We start from the raw sequence: 26,844 nt of genomic DNA on the forward strand, positions 1-26,844 counted from the left end.
AAACTGTCTCAACCAGGAGAGATTGGGTACCCATGATGTTAATTTTTTCCAGATTTCCCCAGATCCCCATGAGGTGTTGTCCTGTGCCACCTCATGAAATATTTTAACTTGTTTCCACATTTCCTTTAGATCAGTAGTAATTCTTCCACTTTGATCTATATAAGAACAATAGCTATCATTGATTACAGAACAAACTCCTCCTTGGGATGTTAACAGTGTATCTAATGCCATTCGATTTTAGAGATGGAATAAGCCATCTAACAAAGCTATGGAAAGCAATATTTTGTTCTGCTATGGGATTATATCCTTGTTTGATTCTTTTAATAAAACTCTGAACCCAGGTTCCAGAGGGATGAATGTCAATTACTGTAAAGTTTGGAACCACTACTCCTAGTGTGCATGTCCCTTTCCAGTTAGGAGGCAAAGCCTTAAAGGCATTTTCTCCACATAACCAATACCACCCTTTCCCTTCGGGAACATTCCAGTAACCAGTTAAAGGTTTTTGAAGGTGAAGTTGCATTGACCAGCTGCAGTATGGGTAATTTCCTACTGACATGTTGCCTTGATTAAGAGTTTTGTTAGTGGTTACACATTTAACTTCTGACATACTTGAGGCTTGTATCCTTAAAACCTGTAACTTTGTATGGCTGTTGTCGGTATAAACAGCATCTCTCCATAATCTATTCCAGTTTGTCTTAAAGGGAATAGTGAGGCCAATTAAAGGAATACCCAGTCTCTCTCCTGATTTAGGTAGCTGAGTACAGATCCAACAATCAGTCTTGTTTAAGACATTAGTAACCTTTTGTATCAATTTCAGATACAGATTTTGATTCCATGCTTCTACACCTATTATACAAGTCCAAATATGATCGATGTAGTCTCATATGTGTGGGTCCTGAAGACTTGACACGCCGTACTTTTTCTTGGTTCTGATGTGTTTCTGGTTCTGGTGCCTTCTTGATTCTTGAGTAATGTATCCAAGCAGGCTGTTCCTTTATCTTCACTGCTGTAAAGGTAGTCAGTAATACCTGGTATGGTCCACTCCACTTCTCTTCTAGGGGATCACCTGCAAAATTCTTAATAAAAACCCAGTCTCCTGGCTTAAAAGGATGAATAGGATAATCTAAACCTCTCGCTCTTGTCCCTAATATTCTCTTATTTATTTCTTCTAATTGTTTTCCCAGATTGATCAGAAACTGTTGGAGATAGCCTTCTCCCACTTCCTGAAGACTTTCTCCTTTAAACTGGGACTGATATGGTCTTCCAGATAAAATTTTGCATGGGCCAGCCTCTTCTTTCGACCGAGGTTTAGCTTGAATTCTTAATAGAGCCAGCAGTAAGGCTCGGTACCAATATAACCTGACATATTTTATTAATCTGTTGTTTGATCAGATGGTTCATCTTTTCTACTTGTCCACTGGCCTGAGCCCTGTAAGGAACATGTAGTTGCCAATCAATTTCTAAGTTTTTCTAACTTCTTGTAACAATTTTGCACTGAAGTGTGAGCCTCAGTAGGAAGAAATTGCCTCTGGTACCCCAGAACAAGGTATTATGTCATTTAATAATGTTTTAATTACTTGTCTTGCATTATTTATTCCACAAGGGAATGCTTCTGGCCACCCTGAAAAGGTATCTGTCAATACCAACAAATACCAATAACCTCCTTTTCTAGGTTATTCAGAAAAATATTTGGCCCTGTTGTCCCAGATAATTCACTTTTCCAATTGTCCCTACCTGATTCCTGTTTTCAGTCTTAGGGTTATTTTTCAGACATAGTTGACATTGTTTTGTCACTAATTGCACTATGGTACAGAAATTTCTTCCTATGATCTGTTTAAATGTTGATACAAGGCATTACTTCCCCAATGTGTTTTGTTATGTTCTTGTATCAACTTCCGTAATTGATTATAAGGGATCACTACTTGCCCATCAGGTATTTTTATCCAACCCTTTTCATTTTCCTGTCCTTCCAAGTCTTCAATTAGTTTCATATCTTCTTTAGAGTACCTAGGTTTATTTTGCTCAATTACCAGTTTACTGTCAGGAATTAAGGACATCACCTCAACTCTTTTTGTTTCTGCTGCCCGTTTAGCTTCATGATCAGCCAGATTATTTCTAATCTCTTGATCAGAGTTACCTCTTTGATGTCCTTTACAATGTATGATAGCCACTTCCTTGGCTAATTGTACAGCTTCTAACAATCGTAGAATTTCCGCTGCATGTTTAATTTGTCTTCCCTGCGTATTTAAAAAGTCCTTGTTCTTTCCAAATTGCTCCATGTGCATGAACCACACCAAAGGCATATTTGGAATCAGTCCATATGTTTATCTGCTTGTCCTTTGCCAACTCCAAGGCTCTTGTCAGGGCTATTATTTCTGCCTTTTGTGCTGAGGTGTTAGAGGGTAATGGTTTAGCTTCTATTACCTTTGAAGTTGTAGTTATGGCATATCCTGCTCTTCGTTTACCATCTTTAACAAAGCTGCTGCCACCGGTGAACCAGGAATCTGCACCCTCCAGAGGCTCCTCCTTCAGATCTGGTCAGCTCGAATATACTGTCTCTATTGTGGCCAAGCAGTTGTGAGTTGATGGTTCGGTAGGGGTTTCCTGAAGGAAAGATGCTGGATTCACAACATTAGTGATCACAATTTCCACATCATCCAGTTCTACTAGGATGGCTTGATACTTCAAGAAACGTGATGGCAATAGCCAGTGTGTACCTTTTTGTTCTAGGACTGTTGATACTGCACGTGATACTAACAGGGTGATCTTTTGTGCCAGTGTAAATTTTTGGGCCTCTTGGATGTTTAAGATGACTGCTGCCACTGCTCACAAGTATCCAGGGCAGCCTTCACTTTGTTCATCCAGTTGTTTTGAACAATAGGCCACTGCTCTTTTATAAGATCCCAATCTTTGAGCCAAAACCCCCAAGGCTATTTGCTGTTTCTCATAGGAATATAGGCAAAAGTGTTTAGTCATGTTCAGGAGCCCCAGAGCTGGAGCTCTCATGAGTTCTGTCTTTAAACTTTTAAACGCTTCTTCAGCTTGATCTGTCCATTTTAGAAAGGTTGGATTTTCTTTTAGCAGCTCATATAAGGGTCTTCCCAGAGCACCATAATCATGGATCCAGAGTTGACACGATCCTGTCATTCCCAGAAATGTCCAGATAATCTTTTAACTGTGGATGGTCACGGTGTTTGACATATTGCTTCCTTCTGAGCTGCTCCAAGTTCTGATTGTCCTCCTGTTATTTTACATCCTAAATAAGATACTCGAGTTCGAATTAGTTGAGCCTTCAATTTAGATACCCGGTATCCATTTAGCCCTAGAAAGTTTAACAGTTCTACAGTCCATTGAACAAATTCCCTCTCAGTTTTAGTAGCAATTAACAGGTCATCCACATACTATAGTAAAGTTCCTGTCTGGGTAGGTGCTTCCCAGAATTCTAATTCTAGTGCCAATTGATTTCCAAAAATGTGAGGTAACACCGTCCAAGTGAGCTGTGTCCTTCCTGTTTCAGGGTTTTCCCATTCAAAAGCAAATAAATTTTGACTTTCTTTGGCCAGGGGCAGACAGAAAAATGCATCCTTTAAGTCCAGAACGGTAAACCACTCCTGATAAATATTCAATTTAGTCAATAAGGTATACAGATTATCTACTACTGGATGAATATTCTCCACAATTTTGTTGACTGCTCTGAGATCTTGAACTAATCTGTAACTTTTCCCATCGTATTTCTTTAATGGCAAGATAGGAGTACTATATTCTGATTCACATTCAAATAATAATCCATATATTTAAAAAATTATTTCTTTGTTTCCCTTTTGATCCTCCAATTTTAAGGGATATTGTTTAATTCTAATTGGGCAGGCCCCCATTTTATTTCCACATTAACAGGCAAAGCATTTTTTTCGCCTTACCTGGAACTTCAGATGCCCATACTCTCAGATATACTTGATTAAGTATTTCTTCTATTTCAGGGAGGTCCTCCTGTTTGCTTTTCTGTTGAATTAAAGATAAAACTTCAATTAATTGATCGTTTTTGACTCTTAATTCCATTTTGCCTTCTTTAAATGTTGCTTCTCGCCCTAATAAAGATTTTTTTGGAGGATTTGGCATGTATAAAAATTTATGAATTCCTATTTGTTTTCCCAATTTATACTCTAAAGGTTTCAGAAAGAATGCTTTTCTTTGGTTTTGTTTCCCCCCGGTATTTTTTTTTTTTTCCTTGGTGGCCAGTAGTTCCCACCTCTGTCACAAATTCTTTTCCTCTGATTTAACGTCGAATAAGTTACTCCTGTATTCACTTAAAAATTCCACTTTATTTCCTCTAGTCCCAAGTTTTAATTTAATCAGTGGATCTGCTAGGGTAGATTTCCCAGGTCCCTGTCAGTCTAGTTCCAGTTCAGTCACTGGAGCCACCCCATGGCGCACTCCTCCCAGGGCAGTCTCACTTCCAACATCCAAACTCCTTACAGTATGCACACTGATCCCTTCCCACAGGAGAATTCAGTTTCTCACCTCTGCCTGTCATTCCTCCTCTGCCTCTGCCTCGTCCTCTCACATTAGTCCCTCCACCAGTTTCTACTTGTCCCAAAGCAGCCCCTGTAGCCGTGCCTACAGCACGACCCAGCTCTTTCTTCTCTACATGTTTCTGATTCCAGTACACTCTCCACACTTCTTTAACATTCTCAAGTCCTTCTGCTCTGTTGCCAGTGACAGCAACCTCTTCCTCCTTATCAATAACAGATGGGGCAGATGCCAAGAGTGCACCTCTCAGAGATACATAATCCCCCAACCTATCTTCCTGATTACTCTGTTTGGGTTTGTTTTGTTTTTTGTTTTTTTAACTTTAAACATCATTCCCCCAATATCACAGGCTGAACAACATCTCTTCAGCTTAGCTTTCTGTTTTTCCCTGTCCTTTTCCAAAGCCAAAATTAGGGATCTGGCAGAGCTATATTAATTTCACATTTCGTCTGCCACTCTGGGTGGTTTCTTAAAGTGAAAAATATATCTGCACACATCACTTCTTCCCATTTTCCCTGCCGCCTGTAACAATGTATTATAATTCAGAGTTCCATTTTTAGGCCATTTCTCCTGATCCCCCAGAGTATACAAGGGCCACCATTGGTTACAATATTTCACCAATGTTTTCTTATTTACTGAGCCCCCAGGAAACCCTCCTAGTTCTTTCCAGTGTGCCAAAATGCACCCTAAAGGACTTTTTCAAGATCTCTTCACTCTGCCAATCTCCCATTATCTATCTCGCATTCACATACACACACATGGGATCCCACAGCCACACTCCACACAGTTACAACACCTGAGGCACAGACAGAGACTAAAACTGTATCAAATGAACAACAGTAAGTCTGTCACCAATATTAAAATCACAAGACCAAAATCATCGCTATAACAAGCCGCAAAATAGACACACTCCACACAGTTGCAACACTTGAAACAGAGACAATTGATAACGCAGTTACAACAGTCTGTCACCAATACCAAAATCACAAGACAAAAATCATAATTATAACAAGCCACGGATTAAGTCAAATACCAGTAAAAAATTCCAAAACCATTTCTACAAGACGCCCACTGCGTCTTGCAGGACCCAAACCACAAGATGCCCCCTGCTTCTTGCGGGTGTATACCAAACGGACACTAGCAGCTGGGTATACGCCTTTACCCATGAGATTTCCTATCTCAATTTACGGAAGGCTTCCAAACCTTGCATACGCTTACCAAACCAATTTACCAAACTGAGATGCCCCCTGCATCTTACAGACTATATAAAAGAAAAGAATACCTTTTATGAAGATGGTCCTTGTCTGCTCCTGCAGTGATCCAAATGAGTCAAGGGGTCCCTCCAGGAAAAACTCCCGAGGGCCCTAGGGAGACCTGTCCTCAGTGGGTCCTGGAGCTGAGCAGAGAGGGTACCATCTGGGGTCCCAGATTGATTTGGAGAAATCTCCAGGAACTCGCCAACAACGTTTTCAAGCTGAGAAGCAGGTATTCTTCATTGTGGCGCTGGGAAACACGGGGGATAGCTCCTCCAAGTGTGTCTCCCTCGAGCATTAACCAGGCTGTGATTACATTGTTCTTAAACATGCATATTCATTAGATTATGTACATTACATCATACTTTTAAGAGAATGCCTCCTGTATGCATACAAAAATGTGGTAGTGGGCTTTTGGACCCCTGGTGGTTATTTCTTCATCACTTTGTTTTAGGATCATTGTCATATAGGTAACCGCCTGGTTCTTAGTAATTTCCTTTTCTCTATAGTTGCTAACAAAGCCTAATGTTCTTGAGGTTACTTCTTTACAACCCTATTCTTCAGTCAACCCCATTCTTCACGCCAAAGCTGATAAAATACGATCTGAAATGTTAAGAGGTTTGGAACTTTAAAGATAGGGAGCACTGAGAGCAGAGATTTTGTCTGCACATGTTTGAACATGTGGCATGCGAAATTGCATATTACTTCAGCACAAGTGAAGATGTCTGAAATGGTTTTGTTGAGCAGATTCCTGGTTTTATTAATTGGTTTAGACAGAAGGAAATTAACAGTTCTTGATACTGTGTCCTGGGTTCAGCAGTAGCAGTCACTTTTCTCCTTCTTGGTAGCTGGTGCAGTGCAGTGTTTTAACTTTCGGCTTGGGAACTGAGCTGATAACAATGATGTTTTGGTTTGGCCAAGGACTTTGTGAGCCTCATGCTCTGCTAGGGAGGAGGGGAAGCCCAGAGGAAGCAGAGACAGGACACCTGACCCAAGCTAGCCAAAGAGGTATTCCATACCACAGCACGTCATGCCCAGGATGTAACTGGGAGTTAGCCGGAAGGGCTGGTAGACTGCGGGGTTGGAGGAGGTATGGGTCGGTGCTTGGTCGGGTTGGGGGGGGGGAGTTATCAGTTGGCTGGTGGTGAGATGTTGTATTCTCTTCCCTTGTTATTTCCTTTATCATTATTATTATTGGTGGTAGCAGTAGTGATCTCTGTTATACCTTAGTTACTGGACTGTTCTTATCTCAACCTGTGGGAGTTGCATTCTTTTTGATTCTCCTCTCTGTCCCTCCGGGAGTAGGGGAAGGACAAGAAGGGGGGGAAGTGAGTGAACAAGCTGTCTGACTGGGTTTAAACCACGACACACTGACCTGTTTTGTTTTGTTTTTTCTTTTCTGCAACTTGGGGACTGTTCCTGCGTGATGGGCAGGGAAATAGACTTCAGCTCTGAGACTTGAGATACATACCTTTCTGCTTTTTCTGGCTCAGTCCTTGACCAGCTTTACCACCTCAAAGCCCGTTCGCTTTGCACCTCTTGCTCTGTCTCGTCTCACAAAGTTTTGCATTGTTTTAGAGTGGCCTTGTACTTATTTAGAGTCTCTGTGACATTATACTGACCTAAGGGCATGCAATAATTCAGGCAGTAAATACTGCTGTTGATTTGTCTTGTTCTCTGGAACCCAAAGTTTAACTTCATCAGATACATACATTTACAATATTTTTTCTCCAGGGCCAGGTTTGGTTGAAGGACAAAGAGGCTACACATTGCAAGTTATGTGAAAAGGAATTTTCTCTTTCCAAAAGGAAGGTAAAACTTCAGTGATTTTTCTTACAACTTGTTTACATGTATTATGAGAAAAACATTAAATGTATTAGAGATGTAGCATGAAATGTCAATGCTCAGATGAATGCATTGTTATTTCTGAGATGCCTTTCTAGTTCCTTGGTATTTACAATGCACCTGAGCCCAGGTTTCACAAGAAACACTGCCTTTTGGTGAAATGCTATTGTGGAACATAAAAATCGTTCAACCTACTTTGTGGAATCATCATTTCAAATGCTTGTCAGGTCTGGAACTGTCACAGTTTGACACATGTGGAATTCTTTTTGAGGCATTTTTTTACAATAGCCTAAGAAAGTACAAGGTTATTGTCGTTTTAAAATAAAATGGGATGTTAATTTCTATGCTTTATTAACACGTGCAGGAATTTTTATTTTACCTTTTTATGTTAAATCTCAGTTAGGTGCCTGACAGAATCATCCGGTCTGGAGTATCATTGCTTGTACTACATTTTTACATAGCAGAGTATGTTCTTAATTCAGGGATTATATCTGCAACTGGTGGTTCAATCCTAGACAGACCATGGTTTGTCTAGATGAATTTAGATGAATTATCTTCTGAAAACCGATTCCATGCTCAGACCAGAGAAGTGCAAGGAATCACATTTCAGATTGCTCTGTGTATACTGTTTATTGGTATCCAATTACCAAGTATATTTCTAGTGTAAAAGTTTTAATTTTTAATCTTCTCTCCATTATTTAGCATCATTGTAGAAACTGTGGTGAGATTTTTTGTAATGCCTGTTCGGACAATGAACTGCCTCTGCCTTCTTCACCAAAGCCTGTTCGGGTCTGTGATTCCTGCCATGCAATACTTATACAGAGGTGCTCTTCTAATGTGCCGTAAGAGTATGCTACAAGATATTTATAACCTTTTGGTATTTGGCTAATCCTGTAAAAAGAGAATGTGAACTAAAGAACATAGAGCAGCATTTCAAGAATTTCAGGTAAGCAGTTCAGAGTTGTATTTTCAAGGTACTGTAGAGGAGTTACATGCCTGCTTTGTTTTGAAACAGAGAAAATGGGACCCAAGTGTAGAAAATGGATATGTTAAAAATACAGATGACAATGTTAGTCTCATGAATGGCTTGGAACCTGTTTTGGAGGAATCAGGGCTGGTTACAGAGGAGACTTGGTGTTAACATCTATTTGATGAGTATCTTAGTCATTATGATGATCTTGAAAAAGATGATGTACTTACCTGCTTTTACAGGCTAGTCTGCAACAAGGCCAACCTAATATTGCTGCAGAATGTGCCTGTGATATGCTGCTGTGAAGCAAAACTGTGCAGTAGGTAGTTTTAAATTGTATTAAAAAAAAAAAAAGCAATGCAATTAATGCAGTGGTCCAATGAGTTACTGCCAAGTAACTGTATGTGTTTACTTTCCCTCTGATCAAGATTGGATATATCCAAGAATATTGCACTGACAGCTCTGTTCTTTGTAGTCACAGGTGTAAGGGGAGATTTTGTCAAGCAGGAAACAAGCAGTGCCTCTAGGCACTTGGGTCATGGGAGGTGCATTTTGTTGAATTATTTTTTTAAATTAACTATTAATTTGACGTATCTGTGTTTCCAGTTAAAAGAGAGATGTCCATCACAAAGTCTTTGCCTGACATTGTCTGTAAAATTATCTTTGTATTGTTTTCATGTAAGCTGTATGGCTCTGGAAGCAGGGTGAATCTGCCAGTTGGAAAGACTAGGGTTAACTACTGGAGACCGCATCCTTTCAGTGTTGGACAGGAAAGTTCTTTCTTATTTTGTCATCATCTTTCTCAAACTTTCAGAATTTGCTCCTAAACGGCACTTTTTTTTCCCAGAGCACTTTTCAGTATATCCAGGTCTGACCTCTCTTCACACCAACGGTAACTTCTGCTGCAATGTAAATCTTCATTCTTCCTATAGGCAAATACATCCCTTGGTAAATATTCCCCACTTTACCGTCACTTCACTAGAACCAGTGTACCCTCTGCCCTTTAGCTGCTTGTGTGATGGGTTCCAGATGTGGAATCTCTACGCTCTGGCCAGTACTGACAAGCCATCAGCAGAATTACCAGCCTGGTAGTTCTTTCAGCCATGGGCTTGGAATATGCTTATAAACAGGAAAAGGTCTCTCTTGAAACAGGTCTTCTAATTATTCTTGTACTTTGTTTAGCTTAGCGTTGTCTCTTGAGGGTAGGTGTTTAGTTAATATTCTAAAAGCCAATAGGTCTGTTCTTTTTAACACCCCAGTGTAGTCGCTTATGTAGCTTTTGTAAAGAAAAATGTTTTTAAAATTACCTGATGTAACTTTTTTGTGAATACAAAACAAATACTTGTAAATCTGTAAATATCTTTTGGAAAAAATAAATTTAATTGATCTGCCACTTAACTATGTGAATGTCACTAAATTTGTAATTCAGAGTATTAGGTAGGACTTGTTCAAGTTGCTTAGAAGTCTTTGCATATATTGAGGAGTGGCAACCTACCCCCTACTAAGGAGATAACAAAGCAAGTGCTGCTTATGTTCCTGAAAGTATTCCAAGTGTTTTTTCCCATAGGCTTTATGTGGGGCAAGTATGGAGACAGCAGGGTGCAATCTAGGATACAGAGGGTGCTCACTGGTACTGCTTTCCTAACTAACTTTTTGAAAAGTATGCAACTAAACAAAATTAATTTTAAAATAAGCAATCTTTTAAAAGTAAGAAGACAGCACATTTCTGTAACATGCAATATATTAAATTTGTATTACTTAACTGCAATCTTTCCCTCTCCCCTGTACTTGCCTATTTGCAAAACAACTGCCTTAAACAAAGGGGCAAGTATTCTATGTTCTCGGTGATTTGATTTCCCCTTTCTGTCAAACAAACACTGTTCTTTGACAGATCGTGGTTTTAAATTATCCTCACACCCAGCATAGGAACATCTGTGTTCATCAAGAGAAACTTGAACTGGGCAGAGTATCAGAGCATAGTTTGTTCTTCTTGAGAAATGATTTCTGAGTTCATGAGTTTAGGGCCTGAGCAAGTAAGCAGAGAAATATGTTCCTCCTCCTCCCCACACCAATCGACACACACTGAACCCACTTTCTCAAAAAGGTAGGTCAACCTACTGCGTTTGCACCCGCCTCTCTGAAAGTAAAGGGAAACCTCAGCTGGCTGCTGGTGTTCCTTCTCATAAAACAGAACACAAAATATACCCAAGTGAGGAAATGGACCAGAACTGACAGTATTTTGCAGATACCTGCTATGCTGGTAGAAAAAAACCTGCTTCTATTACATGTACATGTCCTCCACCTTGCTCTAAGATGCTTTTTCCTGCACCTGGATTAACTTTTTTCCTGACCTTTGCCATCTTAAGTTTTCTGAAATACAGCAGCTTTTTCAGGAGCAGACTAAGAACCCACAAGAGCAGAATTAAAACACTGGTGTTGAGGCCTCATCTTCCCTCTCCTGCCTAGCCAAAAATACTCCAGAACTTGGAAAGCTTCCTGGGCCAATTACCCTTTCACAGCTTTTATTTCCAGTCACTATGAGACAAAACCACAATCTCTAGTGAAATAAACTCCATTCTCCTCTCTCCCACAAGAAGACATTTATTACATATATAACACAGTACTAGCAAAACAGGTGACAGATTTTCAATACCCAAGATCACATTTGACATTTTAAGGGAGGCATTGAGAACAAAGCAATTAATTTGGGAGATCACACTGGCTCAGAAGAATAAATACCTTTTTTCATTACACATCAGGTATGTTAAGTGTCTTCAAACAATAGTTGCTTACATATCTTACATGTCACAAATGCACAGAAAGTTTTATCAGTGTGTTCAGGTTGTGTGGAATTTACCAGGTAGTGGGCTTATCATTTTAGAGATATTTTGCTTCTAACGAGCTCATCTAGAGAATGGCTTGTTAAGTTTTGAACAAACACAAAACAAGTCAGCTCTGTGCAGGAAGAAAAACAAAAAGCGAAACCGTGTTTAAGTACAGTAATTTCATGAAAGAAAAAGTATCTAACTTGCTCCCAAAGCCCCCGCTCTTCCCAAAAGCGGTTTTTAGGGAAAAGAAAGATTAAATAGCTCCAAATTAACTAGTATGTGACCCACTCTGTGTTAGCAAAAGCTGTGCTAGTATTACAGTTTGGTTTGCATGTTACATGTGTGGAAATAAACATCACTGCTTGGTTTGGTGCAGGCACAAAACCTGGGCACTACTCGTTTATGCAGCCATGCACCTGAAGGTGATGGTGGACTGTGGTAGTACAAAAAAGCCAGCACACTGACTTGGCCTCCAGAGCATTACGCTGTGTTGAGATTATTACACAACTTATGAAAAGGGTTTAGGAAATACTGTTACCAAATCAACTAACCTAGTCATCTACCTTTTATCCCCTTAAACAAGTGGATTTTTCAAATTCAATTACTACACCAAGATTACATAGAACTGAATCAGTGTTCATGGGAGTCACAGTACAACCACCTTTATTGAACCACAGTACAACATCTTAAACCGACTGTAGTCTTGAATACGTAATACATCCTTAGGAGTAACTAGTATAAAAAGTATCAACATCAGTGGTTTGAATATAAAAATTTATTTAAAGTCAGAGTATGCAACAAATAAAACCTACAGAAAACAGATTTTCCCATCACAATCTGTTGCTTACCAAATAATATTGTGAAAACACATTCCTTCAGTCATTATAAAGTTCTTAAAATACAAAAGAAATTAAATTTTGTAAGAAAGTCTAGTAGACCAGAGACTGTTTCTTCCAGGATGTTTTGTAGAAGCAAGGCTACCCTTCAATACATTCCACGCCATCCTCCTCCACCCATAGTGCCTTGCCCATAGTATCCTCCAGTATTTCCAGTGCCACGACCTGCAAACAATTGACACAAGGTCACGCATACATACCTTAAAAAAAGAAAAAATGTGATGGGTAATACAGAACGGTTGAAATGACTTAACTTCTACTCAAACAAAGATACATCAGCACTGTTTTTTTTAAAACAAGCATTTGCTGTAGTAGCAAAATGATAAACCCCCAACTGATTTACAGTTTAAACTGCTGCCCCCCTCCCTCTCCTCCCAGCTACCCCCAGCCCACAATGCCCACCACCCTGCCCCATCATCCATTACTAGATGGACATTAACAGCATTTCCAACAAATACATGAAAAGCAAAACTTATACTTACTATATCCACCCAGGCCATCAGGAGTTCCATATCCTCCACTGTAATTGGTACCTATTCCCATTCTACCCACAGGGCCATAACCTTGATCTGAAAAGCAGGGAAGTGCACCATTACAAACTTGGAACTCTACACTGGAGAAAATGTTGGCTAAGGTTGGAATTGATACATACCCATTCCATCTCTGCCATAGCCTCCCATGCCAGAACCACCTCCAGCAGTTGAATTCAGGAACAGTTCAATATATCGATGTTCTGTAGGAAACAAAAAAGCCTTGTGTTTTGTTTCAAAAACCAGACGCAAAAAAAAAGAAAAACCAACCCCAAAAAAACCAGCCACCAAACAAAACCCCACCACCTTACAAGTGACAGCTGCCCACAAAAAGCAAGTCTGAAAGATAAATGGCAGAGCAAACCAAGTTAAATGCCATTTAAACCATAATATTATTTTACCCTTATATAACCCACTAAAGCCTAGCTGAAGAAAGCTTCAGGTAAATACAATACTCACGCATGTGATTTTTATCCTTAGACATGGCAGCTACTGCATCCTCATGTGTTACAAATTCCACATCTGCCTCTCCAGTGGCTCTTCCATCTGCTCCAATATCAATGTGAACTCTTATAGGGTTCAGTGGTGAGAAAAACTAAGAATATAAAACAACAATAAAATCAGATTAATACAGAATTCAAGCCAGGTACTTTCCCCACACCCGTGGTTAGTGGAGCACTGCTTCAATTTAATCTCATTCTACTGTATAAATTAAATAATTAATTTCCAAAGTATTACTCACCAATAGTGGACCTTCAACATTAGGTCAGTCTGTTCTTACTATCTATTATTATTATACAGCTCAAAGAGTTTCACCTACAGAGCTTGAGGAGCTTTCTTTAAAAGCAAAGATAGGAACAAGAATTCCTGCCCACACACACTGCTTTAAGCAACAAGTTCTAATATGATGCCATGCTGGAAAAGGAAGATAATTACTTGGGTTTTAAAGCAGCAGAGCCAAATACATTTCTCAAGGACATACTAAAGCTGTCAATCAGACCAGTCTTCCTTGCTACAGAACTCAAAAAAAGACACAGTGGTACTTCTGACTAACACCCTTTTTACCAAACAGTATATGCAAACGAACCTTTGATAAAGTACAGAAGTACTACTCATCAACTTGCAATAACATGCTCTGATTCAAAGCCTCAAGTTTAGCCCTTGTCATCTTGAGTCTTAAAAGAAAATTATCAAACTGACTGAAAAGAATGTAGCTCAATTAACTCCCACCCTCAAGAAAAACACCCACCCACCCACCCGCTGCCCCAAGTAACAAGAATCAAGATTTCCATACGTAACATACAGGTGCAACAAATAAAGACGGAGCCCCATGCTGGAAAGAGGCTCTGTTTTAAGTCAGGCCCTAGGGCCTTCTATCTCAAGAAAACCTTTCCCCCTAGAAACAGCACATCTATTCTGACACAAGAATGTATTCCCAAAATCTTACAGAGGTGCTTTTACCCACCACCCTGCTCTCTTATGAGAGAATCTGCAGACCTATTAGAACTATCAATCACTTGTCTGGGAACTTCAACCAAGTTTCTAGTAAGAGAGACAGGAACATGCAAACTCTTAGCATTAAAAAGCCCTTTTTTCCCATTGTACTTACATTAGCAATATCATTTTCTGTTGCTCGAAAAGGCAGTCCTCTCATGTGAACAAAGTGACCGCCACCATGGAAACCTGAGCCTGCTTCTCCAGCTCCCCCATAGCCATGTCCCCCCATGCCTATTAAAAAATCCAAACCAAACAAGACCACACACTTGTAAGATCATCCTGAAAAGCCAGGAAAGTCATTACTACTGGTTTTCTGAAAGCACACATTATACCACTGAATGCAAGCTGTTTACGCTTCCCATCTATCAACCCAAACACTTAACCAGAATACACCCTAAGTAATGTATTTACCTTTTCCTAAAATGCCCCAATTCCACCCCTCCCCCTCCCCGTTTTGAACAACCTTATTTCTGTACCAAATAATCTGATGAAGTTTCTGACTTGGATATCCTACAACTCAAATAATATATTTTTAGGCAAACTATTTAAAAAGAAAAAAAAAGTTTTACCTCTCCCATCCCTCATTCTGTCATCATAGCCATCGTTTCCATAGCCATAGTTATTATAGCCACCATAATCATCAAAGCCACCATATCCTGGGCAGAGGACAGAAAGAAAGAAATCATTACATTAACACTCAAAATTCACAGAGCAATGCACAAGAGTCAACTTTTCAGTCTTTGGACACCCAGCAGTTTGCAAACAGCCTCTAAGACTATTAAACCTGAATTCCTGTAGAGTGCAGATGTACGTTTCCTTTTACATAGTAAAAGGACTGCAACATGCAAGTGAGATCCAGTTTTGCTGAAAGCAGAGTTTCCTTATTATTTCCATTAATTTTAAATACTAAGTCACATTTCTTAATACATCACAAGTAAAAAATTTCTTGGGAAGTGCATCAAACCTAATGGGAACTGCAGCTACTGCCATTTCTTTATTTCTCGACAAAGATGTCAGAAACACAAGACTGACAACAGAACCTCCATTCATTAGATAAACATACCACCGTCATATCCACCACCTCCTCGACGCATTCTGTCATACATACTTCCACGCCCAGCTCCATAATAACCCCCTCTTCCTCCTAATGGTCTATCGTATGGTCCAGGCCGTTGTTGTCCCATCATTCTTCTTGGCATGTCACTGAATCCTCTGATCTCGCTCTTACTACTTTTGAAGATTTCAATATATCTAATAAAAGAGGATTTTCAAGATACCAATAAGCATACATGCAAAAGCTGTCTGAATATTAAAAAAGGCCATACTATGTTTTCTGTAACTAGACAATCCAATAAAAGTGACTAGATACCATATAACTTAAGTTTCTCCTCAAAGCCGTAAGAATCTTAAGTGTATAAAAAACCCCAAAACACTTTACAGTGGCAAAAATTACTATGTGAAAATTCTAGCTGTATAAATTAAGCATATATCATGTCTTTCCAGTATGAGAAACATACTGCTGAAAAACAGTGTCTAAGCTATAGTAGCATTAATCACAAATTACCCTACACAAGAACGACTGATACAATTTTCTGAGTTTAGCAAGCTACCCAGGCAATACTGTCTCCCCCACCCCCCAAGTCTATTGTATTTCCCAAGTTAACTTAGGATCAGTTACAGAAATTCTTAAAAACAGCCAGTTCCATATAATGGTCCCCACCCACCCAAAAGCATTACTGACCCACAACCCCCAAAAATAAAGATGTAACACCATCCCAAACTCTCCATCCCCACCTGTGCCCTATTCTTTCCTTGTGTTTCCCCAGAGCATTTTCTGCTATCTCCTTTGAAGCAAACTGCACGAAGGCCTCCCCTGTGCTTCTCCCCTGGTAGTCCAGCGTCAATGTTATCCCATTTGGCACGATTTCCAACCCTTTAACCCAAGGACAAATAACCCCATCAAGGGGAACAGTGTTAAAGGCTGAAACATTCCCATCTGTAGCAAATACTTAAATCATATCTAAACAACAAGAACGAAAAAGAAAACCACCTCATTTCCCCCATCACCCAACAATACAAGCCAGTCATCTTTGATTAAACATTTATGGATTTAGCCATACTTCTTTTCTGTTTAAGCTATGCAAAAATACAACCACCTAAGTTACAAGAAGAAAATATAGCTACCAGTCAAACAACTTAACTGATCCACTTGGATCATCAGCTAACATTCAGTTATCCCAATACGCATAATGCGTTTACCATGTTGACAAAGTTAGAAATATATTGTGTATTTTACTACATCTATTGTTATTTCTACTTTATTTACAGGACATAATTTTTATTTAAGATAAACTAATTTAACACAATCCCTCCCAATCCACCCCATTAATGGCTATAACAAATTAAAATGTACAACACATTGTGTAAAAGAAGTAAGAAAATCCAGCCACTAGACTTCGACTATACTAGAGGTACCTTGGAAAAACTGAACAATCTCTTCTTTGCTGCAACCAAATGGCAGGCCTCGAAGTCGTACCACTGTTCCATCATTAGTTGTATCATTTGGCCCATTATGTTTTCCACTCCAGTCCATCTTTTATTTAAAGCAAACCCTTCAAAAAAGGGAAAAAAAAAGTAAAGAAAAAAGTCGAAACATTTAACAACAACAACAAAATCAAGTAGTTTGGGTATCTAGTATTTGGGATAATAAGCTCCATTTCTATTACAAATTTAAAACTACTTTACCACATCTACAGCACATACACATCTAAACCTACCCCAAACTCTTGACAGGGAACACCACAGTGTGTAGGGAGGGAAGCACGTGGGGAGGCACAGCACATAAAGCTCATTATTTACTCGAGAGTACATTCAACATCCAGCCTTTAAGGTTTTGTGTTCAGCGTTTTTTATTATTTAATTTCTTTTAAAGCATGTCATTTGAAGAAGGGGTAAGAACCACGCAACGGTTCCTGCGTGGAAACACAAGACCTTCCTTTGTCTGCAAACAAAGCGCTCAGCTGTGGGAGGGTTTGGTTTTGTTGGTTTGGTGTTTTTTTTTTTTCCCCGTCTTCCCTACCGGAAGCACCGGCGATGCACTAATTTCATGTTACACTGCCTGGGACAAACCGGGGACCCGCGGGATCACCTTGAGGGGCACCAGTGTTGGCGCACCGAGACCCCGGCGGGAAGGGGAAGTCGGACCCGCGCCGCCGCATCGGCTCCCTCGCACCGCCCTGCGCCTGGGGCGGTGTTGGGAGGGGGTGGAAGGAACGGACAGGCGGCGGGAAGCGCGCCCGTGAGCGCTCCACAATGGGCAGCGCGGCAGTCGAGCCTCAACAGCCCGAGAACCTCAATGGCCACCCTCGTGCGCTGATCGACGCACTACCGTACACTTCCCCTCCGCGCCACAGTCCACCCGACCCGCTGCACCGACCACCGCCGAAATCGCGGCCTTGACCCACCGCTCATTTCCCGGCGCCATTTACCGCGCCTCCACGGTACCGCCCCCTCCCACCCTCCCCGCTCCAGCCCAGCTCCCCACCGTGACCCGCTACCACCTCTCCGCCTCGGAGGAGCTGCGCGGCCTCCTCCCGTTCAACCTCAGGCCCCGCAGGAGTCCTTCACCGCCACCCGCCGCTCTCCTGGGGCCGCCGCCACCCTCGACTCCACCACTCAAAATGGCGGCCGCACTCAGGAACGAGGCTCCGCGGAGACGCGCCGCACCGCCCCCTCCCCCACGCCCTCCTCCAGGTCCGCCACCGCCCACGGTCCCCTCAGGCGGGCGCCGGCCCCGACGCCGCGCCGAGAAGCGGGAAGGCCGGCTCGCTTCAGAGCCCGAGCTGCTACTGCTATCGCCACCACGGCCTGTCCAGCTAGCGCACATCATGCCCATACTCCCTCCCCACTCACCGGAGACCTTCGCGCACGCCTCGACGTGCTCCGGCAGGAGCTTCTGTTGGGAAAGAAACTCCTCGCTGCTAACGAGCCAGCAGGCTCAAAATCTACGCAAGGGACGCGGGCTGAAGAGCGTCCCGACTACGCAAATATCGCGATAGCCACGCCACACTCCTTAGCCCCGGCTAGGCGCACTAAGCACATGCGCGCCTCCGCGGAGAAGCAATGACGCACGCGCGCGGCGGCCAGTGAGTTCCCGCCTATTCCTGTCACGGCTGCTGCTGAAGGGCGCTGAGGTGCATGCGCGCTAGGTCCGCAATGGGGCCGTCCTTCTGTTCGCTTTGGCGCCAAGCGGGCTCCCGGTTGGGAGCGCGCGCGCTCTGGCAGAAAGTGGCTGTGGCGCCTGCTCGAAATGGCCGCCCAGGGATCGCCTCGCACACGCGGCGGTTGCGTGGCCGTCCCCTCGAGTGTGTCGCGCAGGGTGGCCGGCTTCCCCGGCGTGGGTTTGGGAGGGCGAGCGGGTTCCCACAGCGGTGCTGAACCCGCGGCAGGCCAGACCCAGGGGGAACCTCATAAATGCCGCTGGGAAGGACTCTGTGGTGGGAGTGTTTTGGAGCTTGGCAGAAGTCGATACAAAAGAAGAGATTAAAAGCTTTTCTAAAGAATTGAAAATTGGCGCTGAGCGCTGGGGGTGTGGAAGGAGGCCTGTGCTCTTGTATGCGCTCGGAAGTGAGGAGATGGGGGCCGCTGGCTCTTCCTGGCGTTAGGGAAACATTAACTTGGGAGTTACGCTATCAGCTGGGGCTAAAAGGTGAGGAAGCACTTTGCAGAAAGCAGTTTAAATGGGCACAAAGGACAATGCAAATCCCTGTTTTTACGGTTGATGCTTTTACAAACCGGCCGTTTTTTGGAAATCCTGCTGCAGTTTGTCTGCTTGAAAATGTAAGTTCACTTCCTCCTCAAAGTGCTCTGACCAAGTTGGTTCTAACTGGTACACTGTTGACAATTTCTACCAAATAGGTCTTATGTTATTTGCATAGTAACAGTTCATGAAAATGGTAAGAAAATGTATATCAGTCAGTGGCAGTAGCGTGAGCTGACTATGAATCCTTTCTAGATGTTTCTAAGCCTAGATCTTGTACAATATAGCCTACTTATCAGCTGAAGTTATGAGTGAGAATATCTCACTTCAGAGGTATTTTTGGCTTCCTGAAATCTAAATACTTCCTCTCAGAATGAACTTACTTTGAAATTATGAGTCCTATTTGCATTTTCATAATAATTTTACTTTATTACATTAATATATTGTGGGGGCAAGTTACTTGCATGTTGCCTTTGGAACGTGGAGATTTTTAATTATTTTTTTTCTTCAGTACCTGTGGCTACAGGCCTTAGTGTCGTAGTTGAAGCTGATGTTCTCATTCATAATTTTGTTCTAAGCTCCAAGAAAGCAAGGTGCAGCTAGTGGCGATATTTCTGTTCCATTCAGAGTCTCAGCAGATGTTTTACAAAATCCCTTGGGAATAACGCAAGGATGGCAAAACGAGCCCTTTCTGTGTTTCAGAAATACCACAGGATGGCAGTAGTTCAGTAAAGTTCTGTTATTTTTAATAACATTTTGGTTGGTCTTTGTTCTGGTTTAGTGTCTTTAGAATAACTGACAGAACTGTTGTTCTGGAATAAAGGAGAGGCGCTTGTTACTATAAAAAGAATGTTTTTTCACTGCATAGAATTCACTCTGCAAATACAGGTCTACGGTGTGCATTAGTATTTGTGTCATTTCTGTAGTATGGGATCTTTGGCTGAAAAGTATTAACATTAGTAAGAGAAATAAGAATTTGCTCTGCTAACTTCAGTTATCTCTTAGAGGTTGAACCTAACCAAGTCCAAACAGTACTTTATTTCATCTGTGTTTCCATATTTATAGCCCAGATTCTTAGTCACCATAATTGTGGGGAAAAAGCAGTGGATCAAGGGTGAGGTAGAATTTTATACAGGCACTGCAACTCGTGTGTCCTGGGATCAATGTTCACTTTTGAACCCTTCTCAGGATTTAAAGCTGCAGGCAGTTAAAGCAGAATGTAGTGAGCTCCAGCCATTTATTTTTTTTTTTTCAGTTTATCTCCCCTCCGCGTCTTCTGACTTAATGTATTGTTCCCATTGTCTAAAGAATATCGAGGCCATAAGCACTGATCAGCCACCTTGGTCATTGCTGCAGCAATTGCTACGTAGCTCTTGCTGGCATGCATTGTTCAGAGTTAAGAGAGTTGTAGTTATTTTTAGATTATGATAATAATGTCTTCTCAGTGTGACTTATAACTAAACAAAAAAGTATCATGTTCATGGAAAGACTTGAGTTTAGGTTTTTTGGTGATTTTATTTTCCATGTATTCCAAGAATTTGTAAACTAATAAGACAGATACTAGAAATGTCTATTTATCACAATGATTGAACTAGTTGTTCCATTTTATGCTTAGTTTGGTGTTTTTTTTTCTTGTTTGTTTGTTTTACTCAGTATTTTGAACTAAAAATGAATCTGTTATAATAGAAAATGAAATTACTGTGTTTATTTGACAGTAAGTTTAATTCTGCATTTTTTTTGCCTGCTTTTAATTGGATTTATTGTCTCATCATTAGGACTTGGATGAAGATTTGCACCAAAAAATTGCAATGGAAATGAACCTTTCAGAAACTGCTTTCATCAGAAAACTGCACCCTGGAGATGACTTTACTAAAAGTGAGTGGTTCTGTTTACCCACCACAATCTCTCACAAGGGAATAGGAAATACTGGGTGCATTTATAAGGAATGGTGGTAACTTTTAATACAGCTAAAACAAAATCTTGGAGTTGTGATATATCTCTTAAGAATATAATAAACCTTTTGCACATGGATTCTTTAAAGTGTTTGTGCTCTACATGAAATTCATTTTACAATATACAGACATTTATTATTTATGAATTAAACCATTTGTCTTAGTGTCTTTCACTAAATAAGCAAGTTAGATATAGAAAATCTCCTGAAAATGGTATGCAAAGATCTTTCAATTAGTAGTTCCCTTACTATTAACAGTCTCCTGAGAGAATTTCTTCAGAAGAATAGAGATGGAACATGTTTATTCCTCATGCACAAGACTGCAAAGTGAGTAGAATCTGGCTTGGCTGTTCACTGGGGTAACCATAAGCTATTATCTGAGTTTGTCACTAAATCTTGTAAGTGATCTGTGGAGCCAATACTGGAAAAGACAGGTTTCCAACAAAAGTGGGAAATCAAAAGTTGCCCAAAGGAAGCACATTAGGCTACACTTTTGATTGGTTTGAAAGGAGAGACTTCACTGGTGTTCTTTGTGAGGGCATGTGTGTATATATATATATATATGTATATATATATAATATGAGCGATGAAATGGAGGGACACTAGATAAGATAGAAAACAGACAAATACAGAATCCATTCTGAATAGCTTTGTGGATTAGTTTTCAGCTGAATCAGTTTGCTGAATCTGCTCACTTTGCAGTTGTGTGGTAGCAAGAGCCAAGGGGCTGAAAGTCACTAGCCTGGATTTTGATTCTAGGGTAAAGTATTTGTGTTGGCACGCCCTTGCTTTGATATGACATAGTGGAAGAGAGGTATGAACAGCTTTGGAGTTACTGGCTATATGAAAGAGGCCTTAGAACAGTATGCAAAGAAACTGTTCTTTATTGCTTGATTGTTCAGAGTGGGATTTTGTACATTCTCTGTTATTAAAGAGGATTTTCTTAAAGTTATAACTATCCTCATTTACTCCTATTGTTAATAAATTGGAATTTATTTTAGAAGTATTATTAGAAATAATAACACTTTTCATTTTTCATATGAACATTTTTTTCATGTTAACACCTTGCCGATACATTTAATACATTTATTTATTTTATCAAAGTGCTTTTGATGTTAATGGGACTAGAATTTGTGACATCAGACCCATGCAACTGCTAAAGAGTAGCACAATTTTTTCAAAGAAATATAGCAACTGAGCTACACCTGAGAATGAGGGCTGGTAGGAGCAAGAGTAGACCAGACACATCAGAATGTCATTCGTGAGACTGCCGTCTTCTCTGGAACATAAGTGATGTCTTAAGGGCTCCTGGGCAAAGTATGATTTTGAGAGGAGTATGAGTTTGTGATCAGTGCATTTAATTAAATTTTAATTTAAAAATATCTGCATTATTTTAGGGTTATATTAATTTATGAGAGTACAAAATGTCTTCTTAGTCTGTGTATGACTGTATATCTCAACATTCAGGCAAGTGTTCTGGGTCACACAGCTTGTCTGTTTCTGGTTGAGCATGGCTGACTCCATTTCCTCCTGCTTTCAGCCACAATTTCCACTTGGGGGAGTGTATTAACACTAGGGCAGACTTCTGGGTTCTGTGGTTCTGTGTCTTCAGTTCTCTGCCAAGCTTGTTAGTTTCATCCACTAGGTTTTGTTGGGATTCTATTTGTTTTCATTGGAGAGGGGACCGATTTTAATGCACTGGTTTTTCACGGGAGTGATGACAAGACTTGTTTGGGGTTTCTTTTTAGATATCATTTGTTTCTCTTGTGCCTTTTAATTGTGTTTGGTAATTATTCACTTGAAATATATTTTCATAAGCATTATCTTAAATGCTGTGGTGTAAGTCTGCAAAAGCTACAGGAAACCAACTATAGTGCACTTGGGTTCCAATTTTTTTTAAACAACAAATAGAAATACAATTTCTAGTGACATGAAGAGTTAGAGACTTTTACCAGACTTGCCTGGTGGTTTAAGCAAAATAATTCATAACTGATCTAGCTCTGATAAAATTTCAGTTATACCACTAAAACTATCTAACCCCTAAAGGATATATGCAGCACAGAAAGTTGTCAGAGAGAGAAGTTCTATTTTGGGTAAGTATTAAATAGTTTTTTTATCATAGAGACATAAGAGAACATAGGACACCACCAGTTCAAGAAGCCAGTAAATGCTGTAAATTCCTGTTTTTTACCTGGAACAGCCAATAGATGATGATGTTTTCTCTCAAACCAGTTTTTATTTCTCCAGGTTGTTCTCCTTTCAGTTAGAACACCCAGTGGCAGTTACGTATTTTACTTTCTCAGAATGTTTTTCCCCTTTTCCAGGTTATTTTTCACCTTTGCAGGTGATAAGTTGTTGTTACAGTTTGTTGTTTGTGTGCTAACCTATGATACCTCTGTATGTCTCCAGTTTCTAGCTACTCAGCAGCGCTTCAAAGGTGCCAGGTGCACTTCTCAAGACTGCCTCTGATTCACACTTTTAGTTCTTGGGCAGACAGTCATTTCTGCTCTGCAGCTCCTTTGCTTTTGTAACCAAGTAGTTTTCCTCTGTTAGTAGTCTCGTGTTGTTGACCTGACTGAAAAGCAATAGCTGTTTCAAAAGTCAGTACAAAATAGGTTCCTAAAAGTGTAATTCCTAAATTATTTAAAGTGTGTTTAAGACCAGGACAGATTATAACGTGTGTTCTGATTAACTGAAATGTCATCATTCTACATAAAGTTTTGAGACTTCTTCAACTTAATAACACTAAATTTTATTTTCAAGGTTCCTGCTTTGGACTCAGATGGTTCACCCCAGCCAATGAAGTTCCTCTCTGTGGTCATGCTACACTTGCAGCAGCTGCTGTGTTGGTTCACATACAAAGTATGATTACAGCTATTTATTACTGTAACTTTTTAGGAAATTTAATTTTAAAAAATCTCTATTTTCTACAACAAAGGCAATTAAATATTTAGAACATTTAGAGAACACACATGGAGATACCTTAGGTATTGTCTTTTGCAACTGCTCTGTAATTACAAGGTTGTAGTCTGATGCCTCGGATTGGGATGCCCTGCTATTATTCTTGTTTAAGAAAAGTACTAAATATGCAGATGTCATCTGGGAGAGTTACAGTAGAATTTGATGAATGTGGAATATGCTCTTTCTGTTTGAAGGAAATTTCCATTCATTCTAGAAACACAGAGAAGAGATTCCCTGCAGTCACTGCTTTTATTAGCCTCAGCAGCTTATTTATTTAGTTGGGAATTTTGTCTATAGTTTTTTACTGTAGGTTTATTGTAGTTACTGTATTTTAGCTGCGTAACCAACTTCTTCTGACTGTACTGAGCTACTCTAAGAACTATAATATAGATTCCAATTCTTACATTTGATAATGTTGCAATGTTTTTTCTTTCTAGAAAACAAAAATTCAGTTCTCACATTTGTGACGTTGAGTGGGGAATTAAGAGCCAGACAAGTGGAAGATCATATTGTCCTGGACTTACCACTTTACTTAACCTACCCACAGGTCAGTCAAAGTTTTATTCATTAAATGCTTTGAAGGAAATCATGTGTTTATGTTTACATGTGTATGTAAGTGTATCTATCTGTAGTTGAATAGATACATACATATATATGTTCTATTTTTTACAGTGTGGATTTTTTTTGTTTTATCTTCAGGTACTTCAGGAAGTAGAAGAGTTAATAAAGGTAAAAAAAGAATCTATGTATGTTTTAGAAACACATTTATAATAGTTATATGTTAAAATGGTTGAAAAGTGTTAAGATGGCATTGCTTAGTGTACTCTTGAAACACTAAGGTTTGAAGGTCTGAGTCATGCAGCCTGGGAAATTGAATTCTCAAAAGTGCTGCAGTTGAACATTGTTTCCCACTACCATTGTTTAGAGTGTCAGTATTTCTCTGTGGTATTTTCAGCCTATTATATGCATGTGAGGGCAGTCTAGTGTCCTTCCACTCTTCTGGATCCCTGAATTTCCTTCTGAGTTGACATGCACAGAGATCTTAGCACCTACCCATATCTATTCATGCACTTTGTGCATTTCTTTTTCTTGCTTGCGTGTACTTTATGGCTGCATGAGGGACCTTTCATAAGCCCTGTTCTGGCAGGGAATGTGTTCTATGAAAATGTAGAGAAAATAGTATTCTGTATTCAAATTATGAACTTTCCTTGGTCTCCTTTAATTTTTACACCAGGCAGCTGTTGGTGACATGATTGTTCAAGATCTTCGTTACTCTCCTGACACAAAGAAACTCTTAGTCCGCCTCAGTGATGCTTATGAAAGGTGACTTATCCTTTATTTTTTTTTTCTTTTTTAAAATCAAGTGTACAGAAATTGAGTCTGCCTGCTTAGCCTCCATTCCTTACATACTAGGCTGGTTTATCTAGTTTTAAAACAGGTGAAGTTTAAAAACTCTTATTTAAACTTCTGTGTTAAATGGTTATCTTCTAATGGGAGTTTATTGAACCTGCAGAGGCGTAGGAAACATTTTTAACAATGGTGTATTTTCCCCATCTATCTGAGTAAAAAATATGATCCAGTAACGTAGTGGGAAATTTGGAGTCTTGTGTCTCATATGAAGAAGCAATAGTTGCATAGCTTAGAGGTCTGCTTTGTGAAACAGAGTGCCACGGATTCTTACTCATATTTGACTGTAATCTGCTTACATGTACTTAACAGCATCATAAGTAGCTTTATAGCTATTTACTCCAATTCAGATTCCAGTTCAGATTCCAAAGCATTTTTTAATTTCAGAGATCTGAATTTCATCGTTAAGTATCATTTGAATATATATTGCCAAAACACAACCTCATTAATCAGGCCAAGTTATCATTTTCACTTGAAGTTTGGCCTAACGTTTAGAGATTTGACTTGATGGGGGATAGAAATATCCTCAGCTAAGTACTTTTATTGTTACTCTGTCAGACTTCATTTTGTTGTGAGCAATCTGCAACTTCACAGACTTGAGACTGTTGTAGAGTGCTTTAGAATTCCATGAAGATCTGAATGGTGTTAGTTATTTGCTTTCTCTGAAAGGAGATAAGAGTGCTTACTATTTGCGTTCTGTAGTGATGAAATCTTCCTTTCAATTGTTAAACATTGAAACAAAGTGTGCCCTTCTGTAGCTAATATTCCAGCATGCTCTGTTTTCAGAAATAAGTAGGAAATGCATGGCTTGAACTTCTTTCTGTGCCCACTCAGAGCATATTATATTCAGGGTGGTCTTCTGTCAAATTGCATTGGGAGGGCAATGCTAGGAATCTTGTTCTTCTAACATTTTACTGTGGTTATTTAGGGATTGTAGAGAGGATGACTTTGTAGTTCCTTTTCAATACTTAAATTCATGTAAAGTGAAGAATATGGGCTAATAAAATTCTACGGTTATATTCAAGGTCTGTGTTGGAAGAACTACAAGTGAGTGCACAACGCTTTTTATCAGCTGAAAAGACAGGAAAGGTGAAAGGACTCATACTCACTCTTAAGGGAAATTCCAGTGGAAAATGTAAAGGCCATGATTTCTACTCCAGATATTTTGCACCTTGGTATGGAGTTCTGGAAGACCCTGTTACAGGTATGTGTTTGGGAGATAAGCAACTCTTACTCTTGTTTCAGTTCAATTAAAAGGTTCTTATTAAACTTTGTTAATCTCGTTTTGTACTTTGGAGTCTCTCTTATAAATGTCTGTTTTATATGGATAGCAGGTGTGTGCTCATTAAACTGAAAACTTCAGGATTGATGCCAACTCTTGCAGAAAGAATCAGCTTCTTATTACCATCAGGCCAGATAT

At 40.0% G+C, this 26,844-nt stretch overlaps 3 protein-coding genes and 1 long non-coding RNA gene across 17 annotated transcripts in view; 2 read left to right on the forward strand and 2 right to left on the reverse strand.

Moving 5' to 3' along the window:
• RUFY2 (RUN and FYVE domain containing 2) overlaps positions 1–9,993 on the forward strand; it is a 33,210-nt gene extending 23,217 nt beyond the window's left edge. Inside the window, exons 17-18 of the mRNA XM_061448259.1 lie at positions 7,515–7,592; positions 8,328–9,993. Coding sequence (XP_061304243.1) covers positions 7,515–7,592; positions 8,328–8,471 — 222 coding nt within the window. The 3' untranslated portion in view covers positions 8,472–9,993. The remainder of the gene's footprint in view (positions 1–7,514; positions 7,593–8,327) is intronic.
• On the reverse strand, positions 918–3,147 carry LOC133266747 (uncharacterized). The gene is made up of 2 exons (XR_009742500.1): positions 2,425–3,147; positions 918–1,076 (listed from the first exon to the last, which is right to left on the reverse strand). It is a non-coding gene; the product is annotated as an uncharacterized LOC133266747 (long non-coding RNA).
• A 2,076-nt stretch (positions 9,994–12,069) lies between the features above and the next one.
• HNRNPH3 (heterogeneous nuclear ribonucleoprotein H3) lies at positions 12,070–18,339 on the reverse strand. 4 transcript variants are annotated; one of them, XM_061448325.1, is made up of 10 exons: positions 18,259–18,339; positions 16,822–16,958; positions 16,141–16,279; positions 15,455–15,597; positions 14,916–15,002; positions 14,459–14,577; positions 13,309–13,444; positions 12,972–13,052; positions 12,802–12,888; positions 12,070–12,484 (listed from the first exon to the last, which is right to left on the reverse strand). In XM_061448325.1, exons 2-10 carry the CDS (start codon positions 16,937–16,939, stop codon positions 12,408–12,410), a joined length of 987 nt encoding a protein of 328 aa, XP_061304309.1. In that variant the 5' UTR covers positions 16,940–16,958; positions 18,259–18,339; the 3' UTR covers positions 12,070–12,407. The 4 variants fall into 4 exon arrangements, with proteins under 4 accessions (XP_061304309.1, XP_061304300.1, XP_061304318.1 ...); XM_061448316.1 differs by having other exon boundaries at positions 15,410–15,597; XM_061448334.1 differs by having other exon boundaries at positions 12,070–12,519; positions 15,410–15,597.
• A 75-nt stretch (positions 18,340–18,414) lies between these two features.
• Positions 18,415–26,844, forward strand: part of PBLD (phenazine biosynthesis like protein domain containing) — a 68,243-nt gene continuing 59,813 nt past the window's right edge. For 7 of the 11 annotated variants that reach the window (XM_061448420.1, XM_061448388.1, XM_061448395.1 and 4 more), the window contains exons 1-7: positions 19,055–19,185; positions 20,881–20,980; positions 23,820–23,918; positions 24,455–24,564; positions 24,717–24,746; positions 25,252–25,340; positions 26,450–26,628. In XM_061448420.1, coding sequence (XP_061304404.1) covers positions 19,102–19,185; positions 20,881–20,980; positions 23,820–23,918; positions 24,455–24,564; positions 24,717–24,746; positions 25,252–25,340; positions 26,450–26,628 — 691 coding nt within the window. In that variant the 5' untranslated portion in view covers positions 19,055–19,101. Of the gene's footprint in view, positions 18,555–19,054; positions 19,186–20,880; positions 21,384–23,102; positions 23,150–23,819; positions 23,919–24,454; positions 24,565–24,716; positions 24,747–25,251; positions 25,341–26,449; positions 26,629–26,844 lie in introns of those variants that run through there. The other 4 variants (XM_061448366.1, XM_061448428.1, XM_061448405.1 and 1 more) reach the window with 4 other exon arrangements.

This window comes from Pezoporus flaviventris, unplaced genomic scaffold (assembly GCF_033815535.1).
Source record: "Pezoporus flaviventris isolate CSIRO_AGI_PZ_B2104156 unplaced genomic scaffold, CSIRO_AGI_Pfla_v1 ptg000001l, whole genome shotgun sequence".
NCBI lineage: Eukaryota > Metazoa > Chordata > Aves > Psittaciformes > Psittacidae > Pezoporus > Pezoporus flaviventris.